Source organism: Lygodium microphyllum, chromosome 12 (assembly GCF_053477565.2).
Source record: "Lygodium microphyllum isolate KBCC chromosome 12, Lygodium_microphyllum_v1.1.10, whole genome shotgun sequence".
In the NCBI taxonomy this organism is placed as follows: domain Eukaryota; kingdom Viridiplantae; phylum Streptophyta; class Polypodiopsida; order Schizaeales; family Lygodiaceae; genus Lygodium; species Lygodium microphyllum.
In genome coordinates, this window is record NC_141146.1 from 88,122,192 (window position 1) to 88,143,194 (window position 21,003).

General features: G+C 43.1%; 1 protein-coding gene across 3 annotated transcripts in view; it reads left to right on the plus strand.

Annotated features, from left to right (window-relative positions):
• UAH (ureidoglycolate amidohydrolase) overlaps nt 1–21,003 on the plus strand; it is a 133,454-nt gene that overhangs the window by 19,189 nt on the left and 93,262 nt on the right. For all 3 annotated transcript variants that reach the window (XR_015692676.1, XR_015692675.1, XM_087689693.1), the window contains 3 exons: nt 18,918–19,046; nt 19,197–19,283; nt 19,358–19,560. Coding sequence is in view for 1 of the 3 variants with exons in the window: in XM_087689693.1 (XP_087545819.1) it covers nt 18,918–19,046; nt 19,197–19,283; nt 19,358–19,560 (419 nt within the window). In the remaining 2 variants the exon portion in view is untranslated. The remainder of the gene's footprint in view (nt 1–18,917; nt 19,047–19,196; nt 19,284–19,357; nt 19,561–21,003) is intronic.

Here is a 21,003-nt window from a genome sequence, read left to right on the forward strand (position 1 = left end):
ACTCAGAATGACATGAATGTAGACCTGGGTGAATGTATTGATGCATTGGCTCGTGGACTGGGCAATGATGCATTGACTTTGATTTTGATCATGTCATGGAGTATCCAGTAATGCACTGATTGGGGCGGCAATTTGTATTTCTGTAGTGATTGTAAACAGTGTGAAGGCATTTGGGCTCGTAAAAGATTACTGGGCTTGCAAAAATTTAGTGAGGGGTTAGGGAAACCTTGGGAATTTGCAGGAATCACAGATATTGCTTTGATTTTGACAGTACAAAGTACAAGCTCAGTGGCTTTGCACATAGTGTGTGAGAGATGGATAATGTAGACGAATGCAAGCATCAAACCGTGGAAAATGAATATCTAGGAGACGAATCTGATCAAGAACTAACACAACCATCCATGGAAGCAATGCTCAAAACCCCTTCTAAGAACACACGGTTCAAGACGTATGGCCGTAGGGTCCGTGATTGGATCGTCTCCCCAGCATCTGATAGGTATGGAAAGACCTCACGCACCATGAATGAAAAGAAATACGAAGAAATTCATCTCATGATTCGCTTTGAACTACGAATTACGAGACAAGAATTGGAGAAAGAAATAGAGAGTAGATCAAAGCAGAATTGATAGTAAATCAAAGGGCAGAAATGCAAGACATGCAGATAAAGATTAAGAATGACTTACAGGCACAAATGCTGTCCAAAATGCACATGCTGAAAACTGAAATGCTGAAAGTGGTAGATGCCTATAAATCTGAAATCTTAGAACTGGGAGAAGAATTGAATACATTTAAGAAAAAAGAAATGAACATGCAAGAACTACAAAAAGAGAAAGAGGCTTTGAAGGCATGTGAAAGGGAGGTTCACTCATGGGCAGAAGTGGCAAAGACAACACAAAAGCGGATAGAAGAAGCGAGCCTATGGATTGAGATAGTAAAAAAGAATAAGGGAACATCCGTGAACAAGATTGAAATAGTGAATGCTACCTTGGAGGAAGAGGTTAGGAGATGGGCTAGGGTTTTACACGTACGGGTAGTAGGATGGGAGGAGAAGAGGAGCCCACAGGAAGATGCTAAGACACTTACTGACAAAATTGGGGCTTCAGACGTACCTATCGTCAGTGCTTGGAGAGTGGGGAAAGAGGACTCTTAAGTCCAAGGCTCTAATTCTTCGCTTTGGGGACATAGAGAAAAAAAAGGCCTTCCTCTCCAAGAGGAGAGCCATCAAGGGTGAGAAGATTTATTTGGATGAGGACCTTACTCCAGCACAAATAGTGCATCGCAGATAACACAGGTATTGGAGGCTCGCAAAGAGGGAAAGTGGGCTGTTTATAGGTACGAGGCCTATGAGACACTTCGGATGTCAATATGGAATTGTAATGGAGCCCTACACTTGGATGCTGGTTACTTTGAAGATAGCTTCTGAAACATATATATAGCAATGTACACAGAAACACACCAATGTTAAGATAGCCGACTACCAGACGTGCGGGCATATAGGTGGGAAAGTGCATTTCACTCAGCAGCTAGAAAACCAGGAAGCACTAGGGGTTTTGGAGGTGTGGCCATACTATACTGGGAAGACCTCAAAGGGATAATGCAAGTGATGAAAAGAGATGATGATGCACGATATTTATGGATTAGGATACATGCAAGAAGACCGAAGGATATATTCATCGCAATATGCTACTTTCCTCCTGCAAATTCTACCTATGCTACACGAGATGGATCTCCCTTTGATGTACTTTATGAGGATATCATGAGATATGCTAGCATTGGGGACATATTATTAGTAGGAGATTTCAATGCACGCACTGGAGATAGACAGAGTGACTTTTATATGCATGATAATGCCATGCTCAAAGAGATCGACATAGATGAAATAGGCCTACGCAGGAGAGCCCAGGATAAATAAGTGAGTACCTATGGGACACACCTATTGACTTTGGGAAGTGCACATAGACTAGCCATCTTTAATGGTTTGCCGCAATGGCTAGGATCTGACAAATTGACATGTTGGAATCACAAAGGAGGGGCAAGTACTGTGGACTACTTGATAGGCTCACTAGCATTGATATCAGACATCCAAAACTTTAAGATATCTAAGAGACCAATTGGCATAGCAGCAGATCATGCTTTTTTGACATTCATGCTCTCTTGTGTACATATGAAACATGAAACACCATTTCTTCCTAGACATCCCAAATACTACTTTACAGAAGATACCTCACACATCTACAATGGTTCTCTGCAGACTAGTTTACATACATTGGACTTGAGTAGATCGTTGGAAGAATGTACAAGGGATTTAGCAGAGGCCATACATGGATCAACCATGTATGCATTCCCACACACCTTGCCCCACACGATCTATTGCTCCCCAAAATAGCTGGTATGATAATGAGTGTAGAGTCACTTGAGCTCACTTACAGAGAGAAGTGGAGCTAGGCACTCAGACACATCGGCAGACAAAGGCGTTCTTCAAATGCCTTGTGCGGAAGAAGAAACGAGACTACTTAGCGAAAGCAGAAGCAGAGATATATAAGCTATTTTTGGGGCGGGATAGCAAGAGCGCATGGAAGATGTTTCATGAAAGACAGCCCCCCATACAAATTACATCACCAGATGCTTGGCTTGACTATGGGAGACACCTGTATGACCTGTTGGGACAGCCACCTATGCAGCCCCATAAGCTTGTAGGCCAACACAGTGGTTTTTCTTCACGTGGAAAATGGTTAGGGATGCAATTTATAGATTACAAAATGGGAGGGCACAGGATGAGAATGGACTAGTAGCATAACATTTCTCACATGCTTGTGACATATTAGCACCCATATTAGCACATATGTTCAATAGATCAGTATGTGAAGGTTTCCCTATGAGTTGGTCAGACAATACTATAATCCCGCTATTTAAAAGTGGTGATCCCCTGATTCCTAGCAACTACAGGACTATCATGATCAGTCATACTTTGGCCAAGATATATGGATCTATATTGGAGCATGAACTCAGCGAGTGGGCTGAAATGCAAGGCAAGAGAGTACAAGGACAGGCAGGTTTTAGACGAGGATATACCACGCTGGACCATATTCTCACACTTAGAGCCATTATTGAGGAGGGTCGAGCCCGAGATGAGGATCTATTATTGCTTTGTAGACTTTCGCAAAGCTTTTGATACAGTGCCTCGTACACGCATCATGCAGAGATTGTAGGACATTGGAGTACCAGAGGGTATACGATGGGGTGTCTATGCATTATATGAGGCAATGATAGATCATGTACGAGCACCTGGGGGGACTATCAGAGAGGATTGACAGTACCATAGGAGTGAAACAAGGATGTCCACTTTCACCCACGTTGTTTGGTCTATACATAGATGAAGTGTTTGATTACATAGACGGAGGAGGAGCTGGAGCCAGCCTGGCAGGGGTGCCGAAACCGATACTACTGTATGCAAATGATATTGTTCTCATTTCAAATTCATCGGAGGGATTGCAGTGCCATCTAGACACTTTGCTTATCTTTTGTAGAGATAAAGACCTCACAGTGAACCTTGGGAAGACCAAAACCATGGTTTTCAATACTTAAGCAGCATGGGTGACTAGATCTATGTACCAGTTCACATTTGGGGGAGACATACTGGAGCAAGTGAGGGAATATGTCTATTTGGGAGTCACCTTCTCTGGCCCACGTTTTTCGTTGAGAGGGGCATTAGAGGCACGTCTGGCATGTGGATACGCAGCACTAGGGGCACTCGAGAGTCAATGTGCTCACATACAGTTCTAGGAGCCCCCCACCAAACTTTGGTTGTTTGATACCCTAGTCACACCTACATTACTATTTGGAGCAGAGGTATGGGGTTGTAGCTTGTACCAGAGGCGTCTTAGCCCACTCACTGATCAGATTGGAGTAGAGAGAGATTATTATGATGGTTGGGATAGCATGGAAAGGCCATTGATCATGATGATAACACGCATGATTAGGAGTAAGTCTCCACATCCCATTGTCAGAGCAGAGCTAGGGGCAACATCTATAGTTACGGAGGCACTCTTCAAGGCAGTGACCTTTTGGCACAGACCATGGGAACTTCCACGCCATAGATACTCTAGATTGGCACTAACCTCATCTAGACAACTAGTAGCAGGAGGCGAGAAGAACTGTTGGTTTTCACAGATGGCTATTTGGATGAGCCTACATGGTTTGGATATTGACCGCGTCTTTCACCTTTGGATTATAGCCTTGACTGCCCTACACATTCTCTCAGCCAATCAGAGCTGGAACCAGGTGTTTAGAGCTGATAGCTTGAGGATTGAGATAGCAAGGACATGGATCCATCCACCACTCCCTCTAGGATTGAGAATGGAGTTCTACAGGAGTAATTTCTTGTGTCTCTCTGATGATGGTTTCACTATTCGGCCAGCATATATGGATACCCATCTCTCCCATAGCGTACGGGTTGCTATCGGACAGATTCACACCTCCTCACATAGGCTTTAGATGGAGACAGGTAGATGGACAAATACCCTAGCAGAGGATAGGACTTGCCAGCTTTGTGGTTGAGAGCTTGAGACAGAGGAGCACTACATATGTAGATGCACTGTATACTATGACATACGAGGACGGTACCACTGCCTCTTCCGTGATGGATTTGGACCCCTTCGTCGCATCATGGAGTAGAGGACCAGAGATGCCTAGGTCTTTTCCTCTTGGAGCTCGAGAGGCACCGAATTGCACTATTGCGAGATAGGAGGCTAGCTCATCGAGAAGGACACACATTGAGAGCAGTGACATGCTTATTCTATAGAGCCGACCCTACTGACACTACCAGCCTAGTAGAGATAGAACCACCCCGCAAGACACCTTACAGGCCACGCCATGGAGTCACATTGGATAGAGCCATTTCCCTTCGTCGAGCACGACGACCCCGTCTACTAGGACCACATATGAGGAGGCCATACCATAATTCTTAGCTAGCAATTATTTTTTATCTCTTTAATGAGTCTCTCTAAATTTTTTTCATTGAACAAGAGGCTGTTAGTAACCCCTTCCCATCTAAAATTTTTTCATAAGTCCCTTCTGAGAGATGGAGGCAACTTTTGAATTTTTTTTCTTGAGAAGGGGTTGTCAACAACCCCTATCTAATGAAAAAAAAATTATGTCCCCTTAGAGAGATAATAGAGGGGAGTTGTGATTCAAAGCTGTGTGTGTATGTGTGTGTGTCTCACACCGAGAAAGGGTCAGTAACCCCTGTTTGGCAAAAGAAAATTTAATGTCCCCTTAGAGGGATGATGATTAAGTCAGCCCATAGTCTCCACCACACTTTTGTACATGGCTCTATCAAATCTGGTTCTCCTTTCCTTTCCTTTTCTTTTCTATCGATAGAACAACACTACACATGGTTCAACCCTAGTATAGTCCCATCCTATAGTTATTTTCAGTATTGTTTCATAGGCCACCCACTTATTTGTAATGTTATCTTTACTTTATTGATGAGATGACATTAGACATGGATGTACTCTGGATTTTATGTAGATGTTAATATATCTTTCTTTCTTTCTTTCTTCTTTCTGAGAGACGAAGAGATTTTCGTGCTAGCTCACGCAATGAATGGAGGTCACCTAGCTCGTTTGTACGGGATCCCTCTTCTCCCTATTCTCTCCATGTTTCACAGAAGGTCGATTTTGCTGGCCTTCATATTCCATTTATGGCACCCTTGATACAGGTGCGTGTACTCCCTTCTTTACCCCAAGAAGACCAGCTTAATGGTTCCAACTACTCGCTTTGGTCATGTAAAGTGGAGTGTATCTTTGATACCTTTGATCTTTGGGAGTTTATTATCCACTCTATGTGAGAGTTGGAGTGGATTGAAGCTCATCTGAGAGTGGAGTAGATAGTGTGGAGAGTGGAAGCACGACACCTAATACAATAGATTGAAAGTGTAAGATGAGAGTACAAGGTACAACCCTTAAATCTTAGGGTTGTAAGAGGGTGTTCACACCCGAAGTATGTGCAACACGATAAGTGCCAAAAAATGTGTAACATAGGCACATAAAATAAAGAGAATAAATTTGGGGGACAAAACCATCGTACGGAGAGTAAAAAGTGCTCTAGTGTCCTATTGAGATCAGCGACACTCCTCTGTGAGCGTAGGCGTGAGTGAAACCTAACAAACCCTCTTGGAGTGAAGAGTGATCAAAATACAAGGGTCATCCGCCACCAAAGGAGATCAACTTTAAAGCATTGCGAAATGCTTCAAATTTGTCAGGAGGAAGAGCTTTGGTGAAGATGTCTGCCACATTACTGGTGGTAGGACAATAGACAAGGCTGATATCTCCGGCATGTAGCCTCTCTCTGACAAAGTGATAATGGATCTCAATGTGTTTCGTGCGTGCAGGAAACATTAGGTTCCATGTCACTGCAATGGCACTCTGACTATCAGTGAACAAAGAAGTAGGCTCCATGATAGATACATCTAGATCAGCTAGCAAGTGTCTAAGCCATACACATTCAACTATGGTACTGAAAGCTGCCTTGTATTCAGCTTCACATGACGATGTGGCAACAAGGAATTGTTTCTTGCTAAGCCAAGATATGCAAGATGAGCCAAGAAAGAAACAATTGCCACTAGTGGAGTGACGAGAATCATAATCACGAGCCCAATCAGAATCTCTGTAAGCATGTAAGTGCAGTGGTCCCCCCTTGGCATAAAGCAATCCAAGAGTCCTAATACCTTGCAAGTAACAAAAAACACGCTTGACAGCTTGCCAATGTGACATGCGTGGTTGATGCATATATCTGCTCAGGGCTGAAACTGCAAACTGTATGTCTAGCCTAGTGTTGCATAGGCAGATAAGGCATCCAAATGTGAGAGTTGGAGTGGATCGAAGCTCGGCTGAGAGTGGAGTAGATAGTGTATATCAAGCAAGTCACTATCATCATGCAATGGTAGCTTCAGTCCAGGTTCCGTTGACAAACTGGCTTGCAATCTTGTAAGCCAAACCTCTCAAGAAGTTTAACAATGTATCTTGACTGTGATAAACCGATACCTCTAGCATCATGGATGAACTGAATACCCAAGTAATAGTGCAAAGACCCTAAGGCTGACATCTCAAAAGTTTGCTGCAAATTTTGTTTAAATGCTGAAATTTGATCAGCATGTGCCCTTGTAAGCAAAAGGTCATCAACATATAGACAAATGATTAGCATGGATCACCCCTCTTTACATATGTAAAGAGTAGACTTTGATGAGCTGTTTATGAACCCTTGGCTGAGTAAAAAAGCATCAATCTTTGCGTACCAAGCTCTAGGAGCTTGTTTCAAGCCATATAAAGTCTTTTTCAGCTTACAAACCAAGTGTTTGGATCCCTCAACTACAAAACCAATGGGCTACTATACATATACTTTTTCATGAAGTTCTCTATGTAAAAATGCAGTCTTTATATCTAACTGATGCACAATCCATCCATAATGGACAGCCAAAGCAATCATAGACCTAATGGTAGTCATGCGGGAGGTAGGAGCAAATGTCTCCTCATAGTCAATGCCTTTTTTCTGTGCATAGCCCTTGGCTACAAGCCTGGCTTTATATTTATCAATGGTTCCATTTGCATTTCTTTTCAACTTGTAGACCCATTTTGTTCCAATGGATTTCTTCCCAATAGGCAAAGACACTAAATCCCATGTTTGATTCTTAATGATGGAATCAAACTCAGCTTGCATTGCTGCCATCCAATGCACACTATGTTGTGCGTCCTTAAAACATTCAGGCTCCTCATTATCAACTGTATTTGCTGCCATAGCAAACTCCATGGTATGTGCATTATCGAGCTTGCCTTCTAGTATGACCAGCCATGGGAGCATCCAAATGACTATCTTTCATAGTCTATAAATACCATCTAGGCATTTGTCTTGCCTCTTGACTGTGCACAAGCTCTTACTGAATTTCAGATTCAGCACTTTGCTGAATATTTAGATCAGTCATTGGCTGATTTTCTGCATTATCCAATGGAGCAGCTGGCTGAACATTAAGTTCACTTGCTGAAACTCCAACTGAATCACCAAATGAAATGGCCAGCAGCCCTTCAAATACATCATTGGCCGCGTGATATGTGTCAAAACCAGCAAGGGATAATTCTGATTTTTCATCGAAAAGTACATCCCTATTGAAAATTACCTTTTTAGAGACAAGATCATATAATCTATATCCTTTGCTCTCACTGTTGTACCCCACAAAAATGCATTTGACAGCCTTGTTATCCAACTTTTTTCTAAGTACCTTGGGAATGTGTGCATATGCAAGACACCCAAAAGTATGAAAGTGCCCAATAAAAGGTTTCCGGCTGTTCCAAGCCTCAAAAGGCATGATATTCTTTTATGCTTTGGTGGGGCATCTATTCAAAACATGGCAAGCACACATAACGGCTTCTATCCAAAAACTGTGTGGCAAGCTCTTTGCTTTCAGCATACATCTGGCCATCTTCATGAGTGATCGATTCTCTCTCTGCAACCCCATTCTGCTGTGGAGTATAAGTTGTAGTGAACTGATGAAGAATGCCCTTTTGCTTCAAAAAGGAATTTAGCACATAGAGGACATGTATCCCTCCCCTCGGTCCGAATGGAGAGTCTTCACCTTGCAGCTAGATTGGTTCTCAACAAGTGCTACAAAAGCCAAAAATGCATCATACACTTCTGACTTTTCCACTAAAGAATAGATCCAACAAAAGCAAGTAAAATTTTAATAAAAGTCACAAAATAGTAATAGCCACCCAATGACTTTGTCGGCATAGGGCCACATACATTTGAGTGCACTAAGTGTAACCTGGCTGTGGCTCTAAAGGCAACATCACGGTGAAACGAAAACCGATGCATTTTTCCTAAAATATATCTCTCGCATAAGTGCTCAGGAGGTCTCTCCAAGAGAGATAATTCATCAAGCATTTGTGTAAGCTGTAAAAGCATCAAGCTACCATAGTTTACATGCCCCATGTGAGCATGCCACAACTTTGCCTGTAACATAGCAGGAGTAAGAGTAGACGCTAAATAGGCCGATTGATCAATTGAAAGAGCATCCAACTCATATAACCCGTAACATAGAGTGCCAGTTAAGACCAAAGTCATGTGTTCCTTATCTGGCACCATGCATCTGTCATCATTAAAGGTGACCTGTAAACCACACCGTGCCAAAGAAGAAATAGATAACAAATTCTTCTTTATACTTGGCACAAATAAAGCATCTTGTAGACGGAGAATAGAGCCATCAATGGGTGTGAGCATAATCTCCCCAATACCTCTAACAGGGTATGATGGATTGTTGGCACACTATACAGACTTATCAACTGGGGCTGCACCAACAGAAGCAAACAAATCTCTGCGAGATGTGATGTGCCTAGAAGCACCACTGTCAAAAAACCATGTGTATACATTCTTAGTAGAGCTAAATGCTCTATCAGCCCAAGAAGAGTCATAACTGCATGTATAAAAACAATAGTCCTTGTTTGCAACAAAGGACGGTGACTTAGTGTAGCAATGGAAGGAGCATTAGAAACAGACATCCCTGACTCCTTTTTCTTCTCCTTGGCTATGCGCTTTCTACACTCAGTGATGTAGTGGCCTGGCTTCTTGCAATAATGGCATTTGCCCTTCTTGGCTTGTGTGCCCCCTTGTTTCTTATTGCCCTGTGAAGTGCCTGAAGTCCTAGAGCTCTGCGGAGAATTCTTTGCTTGGCTGCCCGTGCCCTTTTGTCGTGCCATAAAAGCTTGCTAAGAGGCTATAGCATCCACACCACTGTTTCTTCTTGTTTGCTCCTCCTCTAAGAGAAAATTGACCAGATGAAGGAAAGTAAGTGGCTGTGGGGCAATCCTCATGGTGAGGTTCAAGGCCATATGAAAGGCCAAGTACAAAGGCAGCAATGAATTCAATGTTGTAGATATCAATTGTGCATCTGAGTAATACTCATCAACATTCATAAGCTGCTCACGCAAGTCCTGAATTTTGCGGGTCTCATTATTACCGGAAAACATCTGCTCCAAAGGCAGCCAAGCTTCTCGTGAAGAAGCTGCAGACCGAATGTGAGGGATAATTGACTGTTGAATTGCCAATGCAATTAGCAACAAAGCCTATGCATCCCGTATATCCCATGCCTTTTGTGCTGCTGATCTTTGGGGAAGTGGTTGAAGTGGAGTAGGCTGAATAGGCTGAGTTGCCCGTTGTCCATGTCCTCCTGGAGGAGTAGTAGAAGCCACAACTCCGGGCCTAACTTCTTCACCGTTGGCATAGTCCCAAAGATTCTTTGCAATCAGCACATTCTTCATCATGAAGGACCAAAGTGAATAGTTGTTACCATCCAACCTGTCCTCCTTGGATACATAGGTAAATACATCACCTCCTTGATTTGCCATGATAAACAATGCCAAAAAAGGAGTAAAAGAGCAATGTCCTAGCTAGACCAACCTGGAAATCTCAAAATTTTCCAGAAATTACAGCAAGTGATTTGCTGCAATTAGCAAATTGAAGCACACACTATCAAAATTGTTTGTAATGCATGCTGTCCAAGGTGCAATAAATGCTCAGCAACATTGTAGAAGCAAAAGCCCCAAAATTTCTTGCCCCAGAATGCTCAAAAGAAATCTATTTCAGACTGAAACTGCTCTACATGTACCAATGTCTTCACAAAATCCAAAAGCCCCAAAATTCTTGACTTATTTGCCAAGAAAATTCTGTATAAATCATGTCCCAGGCATGTATCGAGACTGCTTGTGCCTGCTCGGGAAAAAGCCCCTTCCCCATAGATGAATTTGGAATAAAAAAGCAATTTTTACTTGAAAAAATTTGTACCTGGCACAAGAACTAGTCGAGCTAGTGGCAGGCGGCCTGAGCAGGTGGCGAATTGGGAACTGGCTAGATAGGCCAGGCGGCACTGGCGGCTGGGCGTTGAGGCTGCAAGGGCAGCACTGACCACAGGCATGTTGGAGGAGTACAAACGGGCGACGCAGGGCGCACGGGAGCTACACTGGCGGGTGGTTTGAGCGTAGTCAGGCTGCTCAAGCGCAGGCGGGCTGGGTGTCGTAGGGCATAGGGTAGCGCAGGTGGGCTGGGTGTCGTAGGGCATAGGGTGGCGCAGGTCAGGCTGCTCAAGCGCAGGCGGGCTGCTCAAGCGCAGGCGGGCTGCTCAAGCGCAGGCGGGTTGGGTGTCGTAGGGCATAGGGTGGCGCAGGTGGGTGCAACAGAGGGTGCATGTGGACGTAGCACAGGGCGCAGGCGGACGCACACTACTGCGCTGGTGGCAGTCGAGCTGGGACTGCTTCGCTGGAGGACGCGGACAAGACAAGGCTTCTCTGGCGGTGGCTCTAGCTGACTGAGCGGCGCAATCGGGACTTGACTGTTCCAACTGAAGGGGCAGTTCCACAGGGGCTGAACTGATCTGTACTTTGAGAAGGGGTTGAGTTGTACTTTGCTCTGATACCAAATGTGAGAGTTGGAGTGGATCGAAGCTTAGCTGAGAGTGGAGTAGATAGTGTGGAGAGTGGAAGCACGACACCCAATACAATAGATTGAAAGTGTAAGATGAGAGTACAAGGTATATTGAATTGAACAAAAAGAGTGAAGGTACAATCTAAGTGTCAAGGGTTGACCTAACTAGCCCTTCACCAACTACCTAAAGTTAAAGCTAACTCACTCTAGTCCCTAATGTCACTACTTTTAAATGTGAAGACACTAGGTACACACACACTAAAGTGACTTATTAAAGTGTCCACACCACATGAATTACATAGGCACTACCTAGAATTGACAAATTCTAACACTGTTGGAGATGAGAGTATTGAATAATGAAGGGAAACAGGTTAGTCACCAAAACACAGCAGTTCGAGGCATAAATCTGGTAAACGCAGTAGTGTACCACTAGAGAAGGCTGAAAACTGATCACCCAAGGTAGAGAACTATCATGCGATAATAGTAGAGGTGTTTGCTGATATAGGCAGCTTGTTGGACAACAAAAATATAGGTATTGCAACAATTGCTTGGTGGGGGAGATGGCAGTAGCTTGTTGCCTGGCACCAGGTGCTGAAAATGCAGGTTGATTAGGTACTATGATGATGCAATAAATGGAGACCTCCAAACAACAGGTTGATGGTTGGAAATAGACAGGGCTAGATAGTGATGAGCTACAACCGGTGATGGCTAGATAGCAGATGGTTGGTGGTTGATGGTTGAAATCTACACAGTACAGTGAAAAACATGCACAAAAGGATGAAGATTGAATGGGGGCAGCCTGTCTATTTGTAGATGTGGATGGCCCTCGTAAAATAGGGTTTCATAGAAACTCTCTTGAACTGCACATTGTTTTTGTGTTTTTCATTAAATAAGCATGTTTTGGGGTTGTTTAAGAGGTAGTCAGCATGTAATGCATTTATTAGCTACAGACCTCCTCTCAGCCCAAAACAAGGCTAAAAAGGAAGGCCAAACGAGGCTTTACCCAAGACGTCCCACCTAAAGTAGCCAAGGCATTAGACAAAGGGTGCACAGTGGATGCCCATTGGTCTACCAAGACTACAGAGGTGATGGTTATCTTACCAAGGGAGTCCAAGTATTTACCCCAGAGAGGATAGGGCATCGGATAAAGGGTGTGTGTTGGGTGCTCAGTGGCCTACCACTTGTAAAGGCGTATAGAATCACAATGTTTTTGTTTTTTTTATTTTTTGTTAAAAAAAAAAGGTGTGTTGAGAGATGGTTTGTAGTCGATTAAGTATCTATACGATACAGGAGAATGAGAAGGGATGGTTAGGTCCAACCCATCATAAAATAGAAAAGCTACCTATCCACTCGAGGGTGTCGATGACGAGGGAAGGGTGATGAAGTAATGGTGGTGTGGTGTACAAATAGCTGGTGGAAACAACTTAGGATCCTTGTAGTTGTGCTTTGTACAATGAGTATGCAATGTGTTGTGAAATGCCCATGTAGCAGGTGCCACTTGGACAATGTTTCTTGTGGGAAAATTGTTTACTTGCCCAAGTACCCTTTATAAAGATGATGAAATCATGCAATGCAAAAGGAGGAGATACAAGAAGGGAGGAAAGGCCAATGTCGAAGACAAGTGCCAAAACTTGTAGAATACCAAGAAGGGTAGCAATTTCCTCTCATATGGTGCTAAGAACCATGATTTGAGGAAGCATCCCAATTGGAAGAATAAGATAAAAGTCACTGCCATGATAGCATCAAGAGAGATGTTGCACAATCTGCCTCAGGAGGGAAAGCCTCCATCCAGATAGAAGAGCAAAACTCCTCGGATGATGAAACCATGAATGGAATAGTGTGTATCCCAAGTCTCTAGCCTAGGTAGGACTGGTGCAAACTTGCATGTTAGCCTTATATTGAAAACAAAACCCTACAAAAGAAATGAAGATTTGCAAGCACAGAGATGAATAGTGAGATGCTCCAAAAAACAAAACAAACTGAAATGAAAAGCTAATTGAATGAACAATCCAATGATGCAAATGTGCATGCGTATGTGAGTAAATGCATCGAAAGACTTAAGAATGAAAATCCAAGGACAAAATCCTATGGGTCCAACTCAATAGCCTAAAGACCTAAGAGTGTGAAGATGGAGATAAGCTAAGGATGTGGCCACAATGGCGTATCCATTAGCAGGGCTTTGCCAATGAAATGCTTGACAAAGGGGTGAGGTAGTCCTAGATGGAGGTGAATGTAAAGTGGATGTATAAAGTGCAATAGGATTGGAACTCGCAGACCAATTAGATAGTTCCTCAAGGTAGTGAAAGAGATTTCTTCCGAGCTTGTCCACGTGCTACATGTTTAGCAGCTATGGGGGTGAAGGAGTAGATGGGAAGCAGCGGGAGGCGTAGTCCCATTGGACTGTGACTAGTCAAAGTGGAGGCAGTCGTAGCGGTTTGCTATGGTTTTCTAGGTGGAAGACCTTGGGCCTTGGTACGACATTGCTCGTCCACATGGCTTGATCTCTGGGAGTGTTTGCAAAACCTATTCTTTAAAGGGAGTTGTTGCCAGATGGATTTTGTTTCTTTGGTTTTGTTTGAAGAACGGGAGTCACCCTTGGTTTGGCTTTCCTTCACATCTTGCGAGTTCTTGCTACTATTGGTTTTCCCTCCCAAAGAAGAGACAACCAACCCCCTTTGCTTTGAGTAATTCTGTGAAGGCTTTCTTGTGGACTCAATCATGCAATCTTGCGTAACACAAAAATTGGCACTCAAACATGTAGAAAGTCGGCAATCTAGATAGTGAAATAATGTGCTGGATAAAATGGAAGTATTTGTTGGGCAACTTGTTTAAGAAGAACGTGACCTGATCGTCATCTGAATTCGGGGAGCCAGTAGAGGTAAACTCTGCGAGCACATGCTAATATTCGGCCAACTTGACTTTCAGATCATGCCCTTACTTAATGGAAAACTCTTGAAGCTCAAAATGAACATTGATATGTCGAGTGCGATCTTGGACTGCATAGCGGTCAATGAGATGGCTCCAACTCTCAGATGTGAGGGGAAAAATGTTGTAAGTGAGAGTGGAACTCAGGAAGCAACCCTTGCATTAACTCAATATTGGCTGTGGCACTGCGGGTTCTCCATTGACGGATGACATCAGAGTGAGCCAGTCGAGGGTCCTACATAGGCTCTAGACCAATGACAAGGTCCCAAAGTCCTTGAGATTTAGGCACTTGTTGCATGAAGTTTGACCAAGTGGTGAAATTTGACCCGTTAAAAACGTGTCTTATCCGTGAAGGCATTCTTGGCCGTTGCAATAGGAGTGGTAGTGCTCGATAAGATGGATAAGGTGGGTAGGGTGGGGGAATGGAGTACACTTGGGATTGGGTCCGAGAGTGCCCACCATGCATGCGAGAAGTGTGCATAGTGGATCCGAATGTGGACATGGGCTGGCTAGGCATGGGCATGGTAACTGCATGAGAAACCCATGGTGGAGAGATAGGGATACGTGTAGTAGAGGATGGGAGAAAAAAAAGGTAAAGTTTGATCTCGAAAAGAATGAATAGACAATAGGTTAAAACCTAAATCCGGTATATAGAGAACTTGGCCGAAGAAGATTGCTTGTTTGGCAATAAAGGAATAGTCTTCACTTTGTGGATGGGAACGGTAGAGTTGTCACCAATGGTGACTGTACTCTCTCTGGCACTCATGTCTTGAAGCTAATCGTATCTATAGGTTATGTGAGAAGAGGCCCCACTGTCCACGAGCCAAGGCTTTTCTTGAGTGGAAGAAGCAAGGGTTGTATTCTCCTTTGCAAATACACGCACAAAGACAGACTTTGTCATGGCAGGGGTGACCCTCTTATCCTTCGAATCCTTTTTCTTTGGCTTCAAATGGGGGTACTTTTGCCAATACTTCTCTTTGGGATGAGTGCCCTTTCCATAGTGTGGGCACTTGGGCTTCTCCTCCTCCTTATCTTTGTCCTTCTGTTTCTTGTCCTTGGCTTGCACCTTCTTTTTCTTCCCTCCACCTGTACCTGCAGTAAATGCCTTGCTGGAGCTAGAAGCATTGGCTCCAATCTCTCTGAGTCGCTCGTTATGCTCCAAGACAAGCGGTGAAAGCTCCTCCCATAAGAGTGTCTCATGGGTCGTTGGTGTGATAAGGCTGGTGTAGAAGACATTGAACCGAGGAATGGCAGCTGAGTCAAAAGGATCATAGTCATGTCTTCAAAAAATATCATTTGACCAAGAGAGGCAAGGTTGCCCCACATGTCCTCTATTTTTGTGATGTGCTTCTTCATAGAGGAGTCATCAAGAATGAGTGTTTGCAACTTCTTCTCAAGGGAAATCTTGTGGGCAAACGTCTTGTGTTGATACCAAAGACGCAAGCTTCTTCCACACTCCCGCCGTGGTCTTCAACTTGCGAACATGCACAAGGACTGAATCGTGCAAACTCATAAAGAGAAAGGATCGGGCTCAAGATCCCACAAGGATGCATGGTCCATAGAAGTTTCATTTGTGGGATCCTCCTTAGGATAGGGGATGGAATCTGAGACAAAATCCCAAAGATCGAAGGTGTTGAGTATGCACTCTACCTTACACAACCACAATGAATAGTTGGAGCCATCAAGTTTGTCTTCTTTGGGTAATGAAGGTAAGACAAGCACCTGCACTGAGGGAATCAAGGATGGCATCTTTACTTCGGAGGAAATCCTCTGTGATAGATGAATAGAAGAGGGACGTGTGCGAATGGGAGTCTCCTCCCACTGATGATAATCACATTTCCCCGTAGAGGAGTGTGTAGAAAGAAGCTCCTCCTTTGAGTTATCAAAGTCTCTAGCCTCTAAACTGATAAGACATCTTCAATCCTGCAATAACCTAGAAAGCTATATTTGGATGGAGACGGCATGGGAAATAGAAGGCAGTCAGCTACATGGACTAATAGATGTGGTGTCTGTTAGAAGAAAGCTGCCGCGTGCCACTAGAAGGGGGTCGCTTGAACCAAGAAGTTGTTGCCTTCACCAGATAGCTATTGCCTGTGCTAGGGAGTTGTCACCTGCAAACACAAATTTGTGTGTTCTGCAAAATGCAGGAAACAGGGGCCACCAAATGCTTGGATAGGGTCACTTGGTGTCTAGGAGGGTCGATTGGGCATTGGACCGCTTGCATGGGCTGTTAATGCAGCAAATGCAGGCTGAAATTCTGTTCTTGGAAGATTTGAACTTCTTCTTTGTGATGAACACTTGCTCCTCTGCAATAAATCTCTAGATTGTGTCCTCACTTAGGCGATGATACCATGTGAGAGCGCACAATGGAAGAGAAACATGAACACAAAAAGAGAGAGAGAGAGAGAGAGAGAGAGAGAGAGAGAGAGAGAGAGAGAGAGGGGGGGGGGGGGATTAAAGATCATCAATGGCTGGTTACTAAAGCTAATACTGTATGGGGATTGCGTAAATCTCAGTCATGGTGGAAGGTAATTGTGATGGAGGGCTGGTTGAACAAGACACCTTTCAAATGCAAGGTCTTTCTTTGGAGGGTGATGATTGGTGGACTTCCTCTTGCTTCAGCCCTTTTGCAAGCGTCGAATCTCCAACGGCAATTGTTTCTTTTGCACCACCAGTGTGGAATCGGCCCGTCATCGATTTATTTCTTGCCCGCTCGCTAAGAAAATCTGGTCACTGTTGTCAGCGGTTTGGCGAGCAGTGGTTGGTTTCTCGCTAAGCCCTTTTGATTGGGTTTTTGTGCGGCCCAAATACCCCACACCGGCACAGTTGCATATGAAGATCTTATTTCACTTTCTTAGATACTGGGGCTGTTGGCACAATTGGACCATTCAGAATGCTTTTCTTTTTGATTCAGTCTCTAATGTTTAGGGACATATTGCTAGACTTAAAGGTCTCTTGCATTGGCAGATAGATCTCATTCGGCACTCTGATTTACTCCCTCGGGAGGACTTACTTCCTTGGCATATGGCAATTTCCTCTGCGTCTTTGCCATGACTTTTGTAACTCTTTTGTTGTTTAGTACTTTATAAATATAACATCCATTACGAAAAAGAGAGAGAGAGAGAGAGAGAGAGAGAGAGAGAGAGAGAGAGCAGAAGATGAAGGAACAATACTACACTGATTGAAGAAGAATACTAATACAATGGGGATGGACTGATCAATCCTTGCACATAGTCGAAAGCATCAGTGAGGGCACCAAATCAGGCTGATGATGATGGCAGCACCAAGCACGGAGTGTGCACATGCAAATGGAAGACTGAAGACTGAAGAGTGTCTCTGCCAAGTGGGGGTCAAGCTATACATAGCCAAGAAACCCAAAATCTGGCCTCACACTATAGACAATGCTAGACAAAATAGGGAAGGCCCTGTAAAAATCCCAGATGACAAAGACAATGTCTGGTAGATAGAGGCAGAGTGTAGAAAGTAGAAACTGCCCTAGGAATGCACACAAGAAGCCGACAATTAAAGAAAATACACCTAAATTGCAAGAGCTTCTATATCTCCGTCAGACTTTGATAGTAGCTCACAACCAGGAGATGGCAGATTGACATGACTAACATAGGCAGGTTAACAGTTTTAGAGGACTAACAAGGTTGATATTTTCAATGTTTGGAGCTTCTTTGCTTGCTTCAATACAATGAAAAATTCGATAAACATCATTGAAAAAAGAGAATATTTAAACCCTAATTTTGAGACAAATGAACAATAAACACTAGGTAGGACTAGAAAATTTGACGTACAGAAGTGAGAGACACATTATTTCTTTGTGCCTCTTTGATAGGTAAGTTAGCATATTTGGCTCAAGCTGATTCATCATTGTTAATTTTATTCAACCCTACATGTGAAAATCTAGCCCTTGATTCTTTCCACCTCTTTGTTGATATAAGGATGCCTTCCATTTACTCCTCAGATCCATTTGCCAATGAAGTTCAGCTGTCAGGGTGCCAGTATAGCTATTTGTGTGTATGTCATCACATCTCATCTTTTACCTGTACTGATTATGTTGTACATTTAGGGCCGCTAGACCAAGGTTCATTAGCAACTGGTAGTGGAATCCAGCAACATTTTTCAACAATGTGTATGGGCATACATACATTTAGTTACCTGCATAGATGCTCCAAAATATACACGTCTATGTATCTGCATAGGTTTGTCTGCCAGACCTCTCATCAACTTTACTACCTACCTACCCACCTACCTATATATGTATCCAACATGCATGGATGTATAGGTATATACAGAAATATGCATGACAGAATTATGTTCCTAGTATTCTAAAGGGTCTACTATCTCAAGGTGACCTGCCATTTCAAGCAACTGTTTCTTTTCTTAAAATCTGGCTATGTTTTTATTAGATTCGAATGAATTAGTTATTATTAGTTTTTGAAATAATGGGATTTTCTTGTGTAGCCAAATCCTCGTGGTATAAGTTGTTTAAAAAAATGCAGTGCATGTGTTTTGTACAGGGAAGGAAGTGACTTGAAGTCACCTGCAGTTGCTACTGGGTCTCATACTGACGCGATCCCATTTTCTGGCAAGTATGATGGGGTTGTTGGTGTTCTGGGAGCAATTGAAGCTATAAATGCATTGAACAGGTAAAGAAAGCTTAGTGGTGGCTCCTGGGCACACTATTAAGAGGTCAATTCAAGATATCACCAGTGATTTCTTCTAAGAGTTGGAACATGATGACCCAGCGATCAACCTCTTAGCACTCAGAACTCTTTATTTTGTTGTTTTGCCCACAGTTCAGGATTCAAACCGAAGAAATCTATTGAAGTTATCATGTTTACTTCAGAGGAGCCAACACGCTTTGGGATAAGCTGTTTGGGAAGGTGACTTTGTTGTTTAAAATTTAGTTGACAGGAAACAAGATCGTGCTTTGGGCTGAAACAGCATTTCTGTGCAGTCGATTGTTGGCAGGATCTGAAACAGTCAAGTCTTTGTTGGAAAGTGCTGTTGACAAGGACAATGTTTCCTTTACAGAAGCTGCAAGCAGTGCTGGATATGAGCTTGCACTTGAAACATTGCCTGAATTACCCTTAAATGAAGGACAATATTTTGCATTCGTGGAACTTCACATTGAACAGGGTCCAAGTTTGGAGCAAGAAGGTTAGCTCCAAAGAATTGACTTTAGTGAGAAATTTTGTATTACACAGAACCATAATGAGAACATCAATAGAAAAGGTTGTAGGTTAGAATGTAGTGGTTTACATATACAGTATGGTAAAACATGACTTCACACAACATTTCAAGTGTGAGTGCACATGATACATTGGTAACGTTGATCCTTGTTGTCATTTACTACAGAGTCTGCTTGCTTAACAATTATTTTGACATGTTTTGTTCTATGTAGATCTTTCTATTATCCCAGAATGGGATGCTCTTGCCTTCTGAAGATCTTTCTGGATGCTCTTGCCTTCTGAAGATCTTTCTGGATGCTCTTGGCTTTTGAAGATCTTTCTACAGTTTTCCTTTACTTATCTAAGGATGGGACAGAAAAAACAGCGGCAGAGATTCTGTCTAAGCTTTATTTTCAGGGCCGTCTTAGCTTTTATTGATAACTTAACTTGCCCCTGGTGATCATTGCAAAACCTTCAACATGTTTTGTGGAGTGACACAGCCATACTTCACAGCACTCATTTTCCTTGATAAATTTTCTGCTTTCTTTGATTCAGTCCCTGGGCCACAGGGTACTACTTGTAGGCTATTGACTCATGAGAGGTCACCTTCCTTGAAGTTGATCTAGAGATTCATACCTTCCCCTTGCCTTTATGATAACCTGCAACAACTGCTTGATCACCTGCATACATCATAGAATGATTCGCCCAGTCTGTTCTTCTTGCAGTAGCATTGAAGTCAACTCATCACAAGAGAAGGCATTGGGGTTGGCCTTCATCATGAGCCAAAGTGCAGATGCAAAACCTTGATAAGAGCATGGTAATGCATTTAAAACATTAGTGAGTGTTGTGCCATTTGATATGATTTGTTAATAGCAGCACGCTGCTCCTTGGGATCCTTGACTTTGGTGCAAAATGCATCCATGCAATCACTCTCATTCATATGCTTAAAATCCAGCTACTTATGCTAGTAGGTGATGTGTATGAAACCAACTTTCTTGTTGGAAAGGGCGGTAATTCCTTGATCAAGCACTTAACTACAACAATCAGCAAATGAATATAACTTGAAATGCACAAATTACCCTAATAATCTCGGACAGTGGACACCTTGTAGGCCCCAAAATAGGCGCCCCTTTTGGTATTTCTTCAACTTGATTGCTAATGGAATGAGTATAAGGTGAGATTCACAATCTCCTTTCCTGTTTCAAAAAGCCCCTTTGCTGTAGCAATAATCAGCAATCAATTTGGGTCAATTGCTCCTTGATTTTTCACCTAGGACTTGCACAAATGAAACCACCAACTGGCCAAATGCTACGCCAAATTACAATCAATGGGATGGCATCTGAATTCCTTGAGAATTACACAAATTTCAGATGTTGAATTCAGTGTACGATGCCTTTACCAATTGGCACAGGTCTTGAGGTGGTTGTCAAAC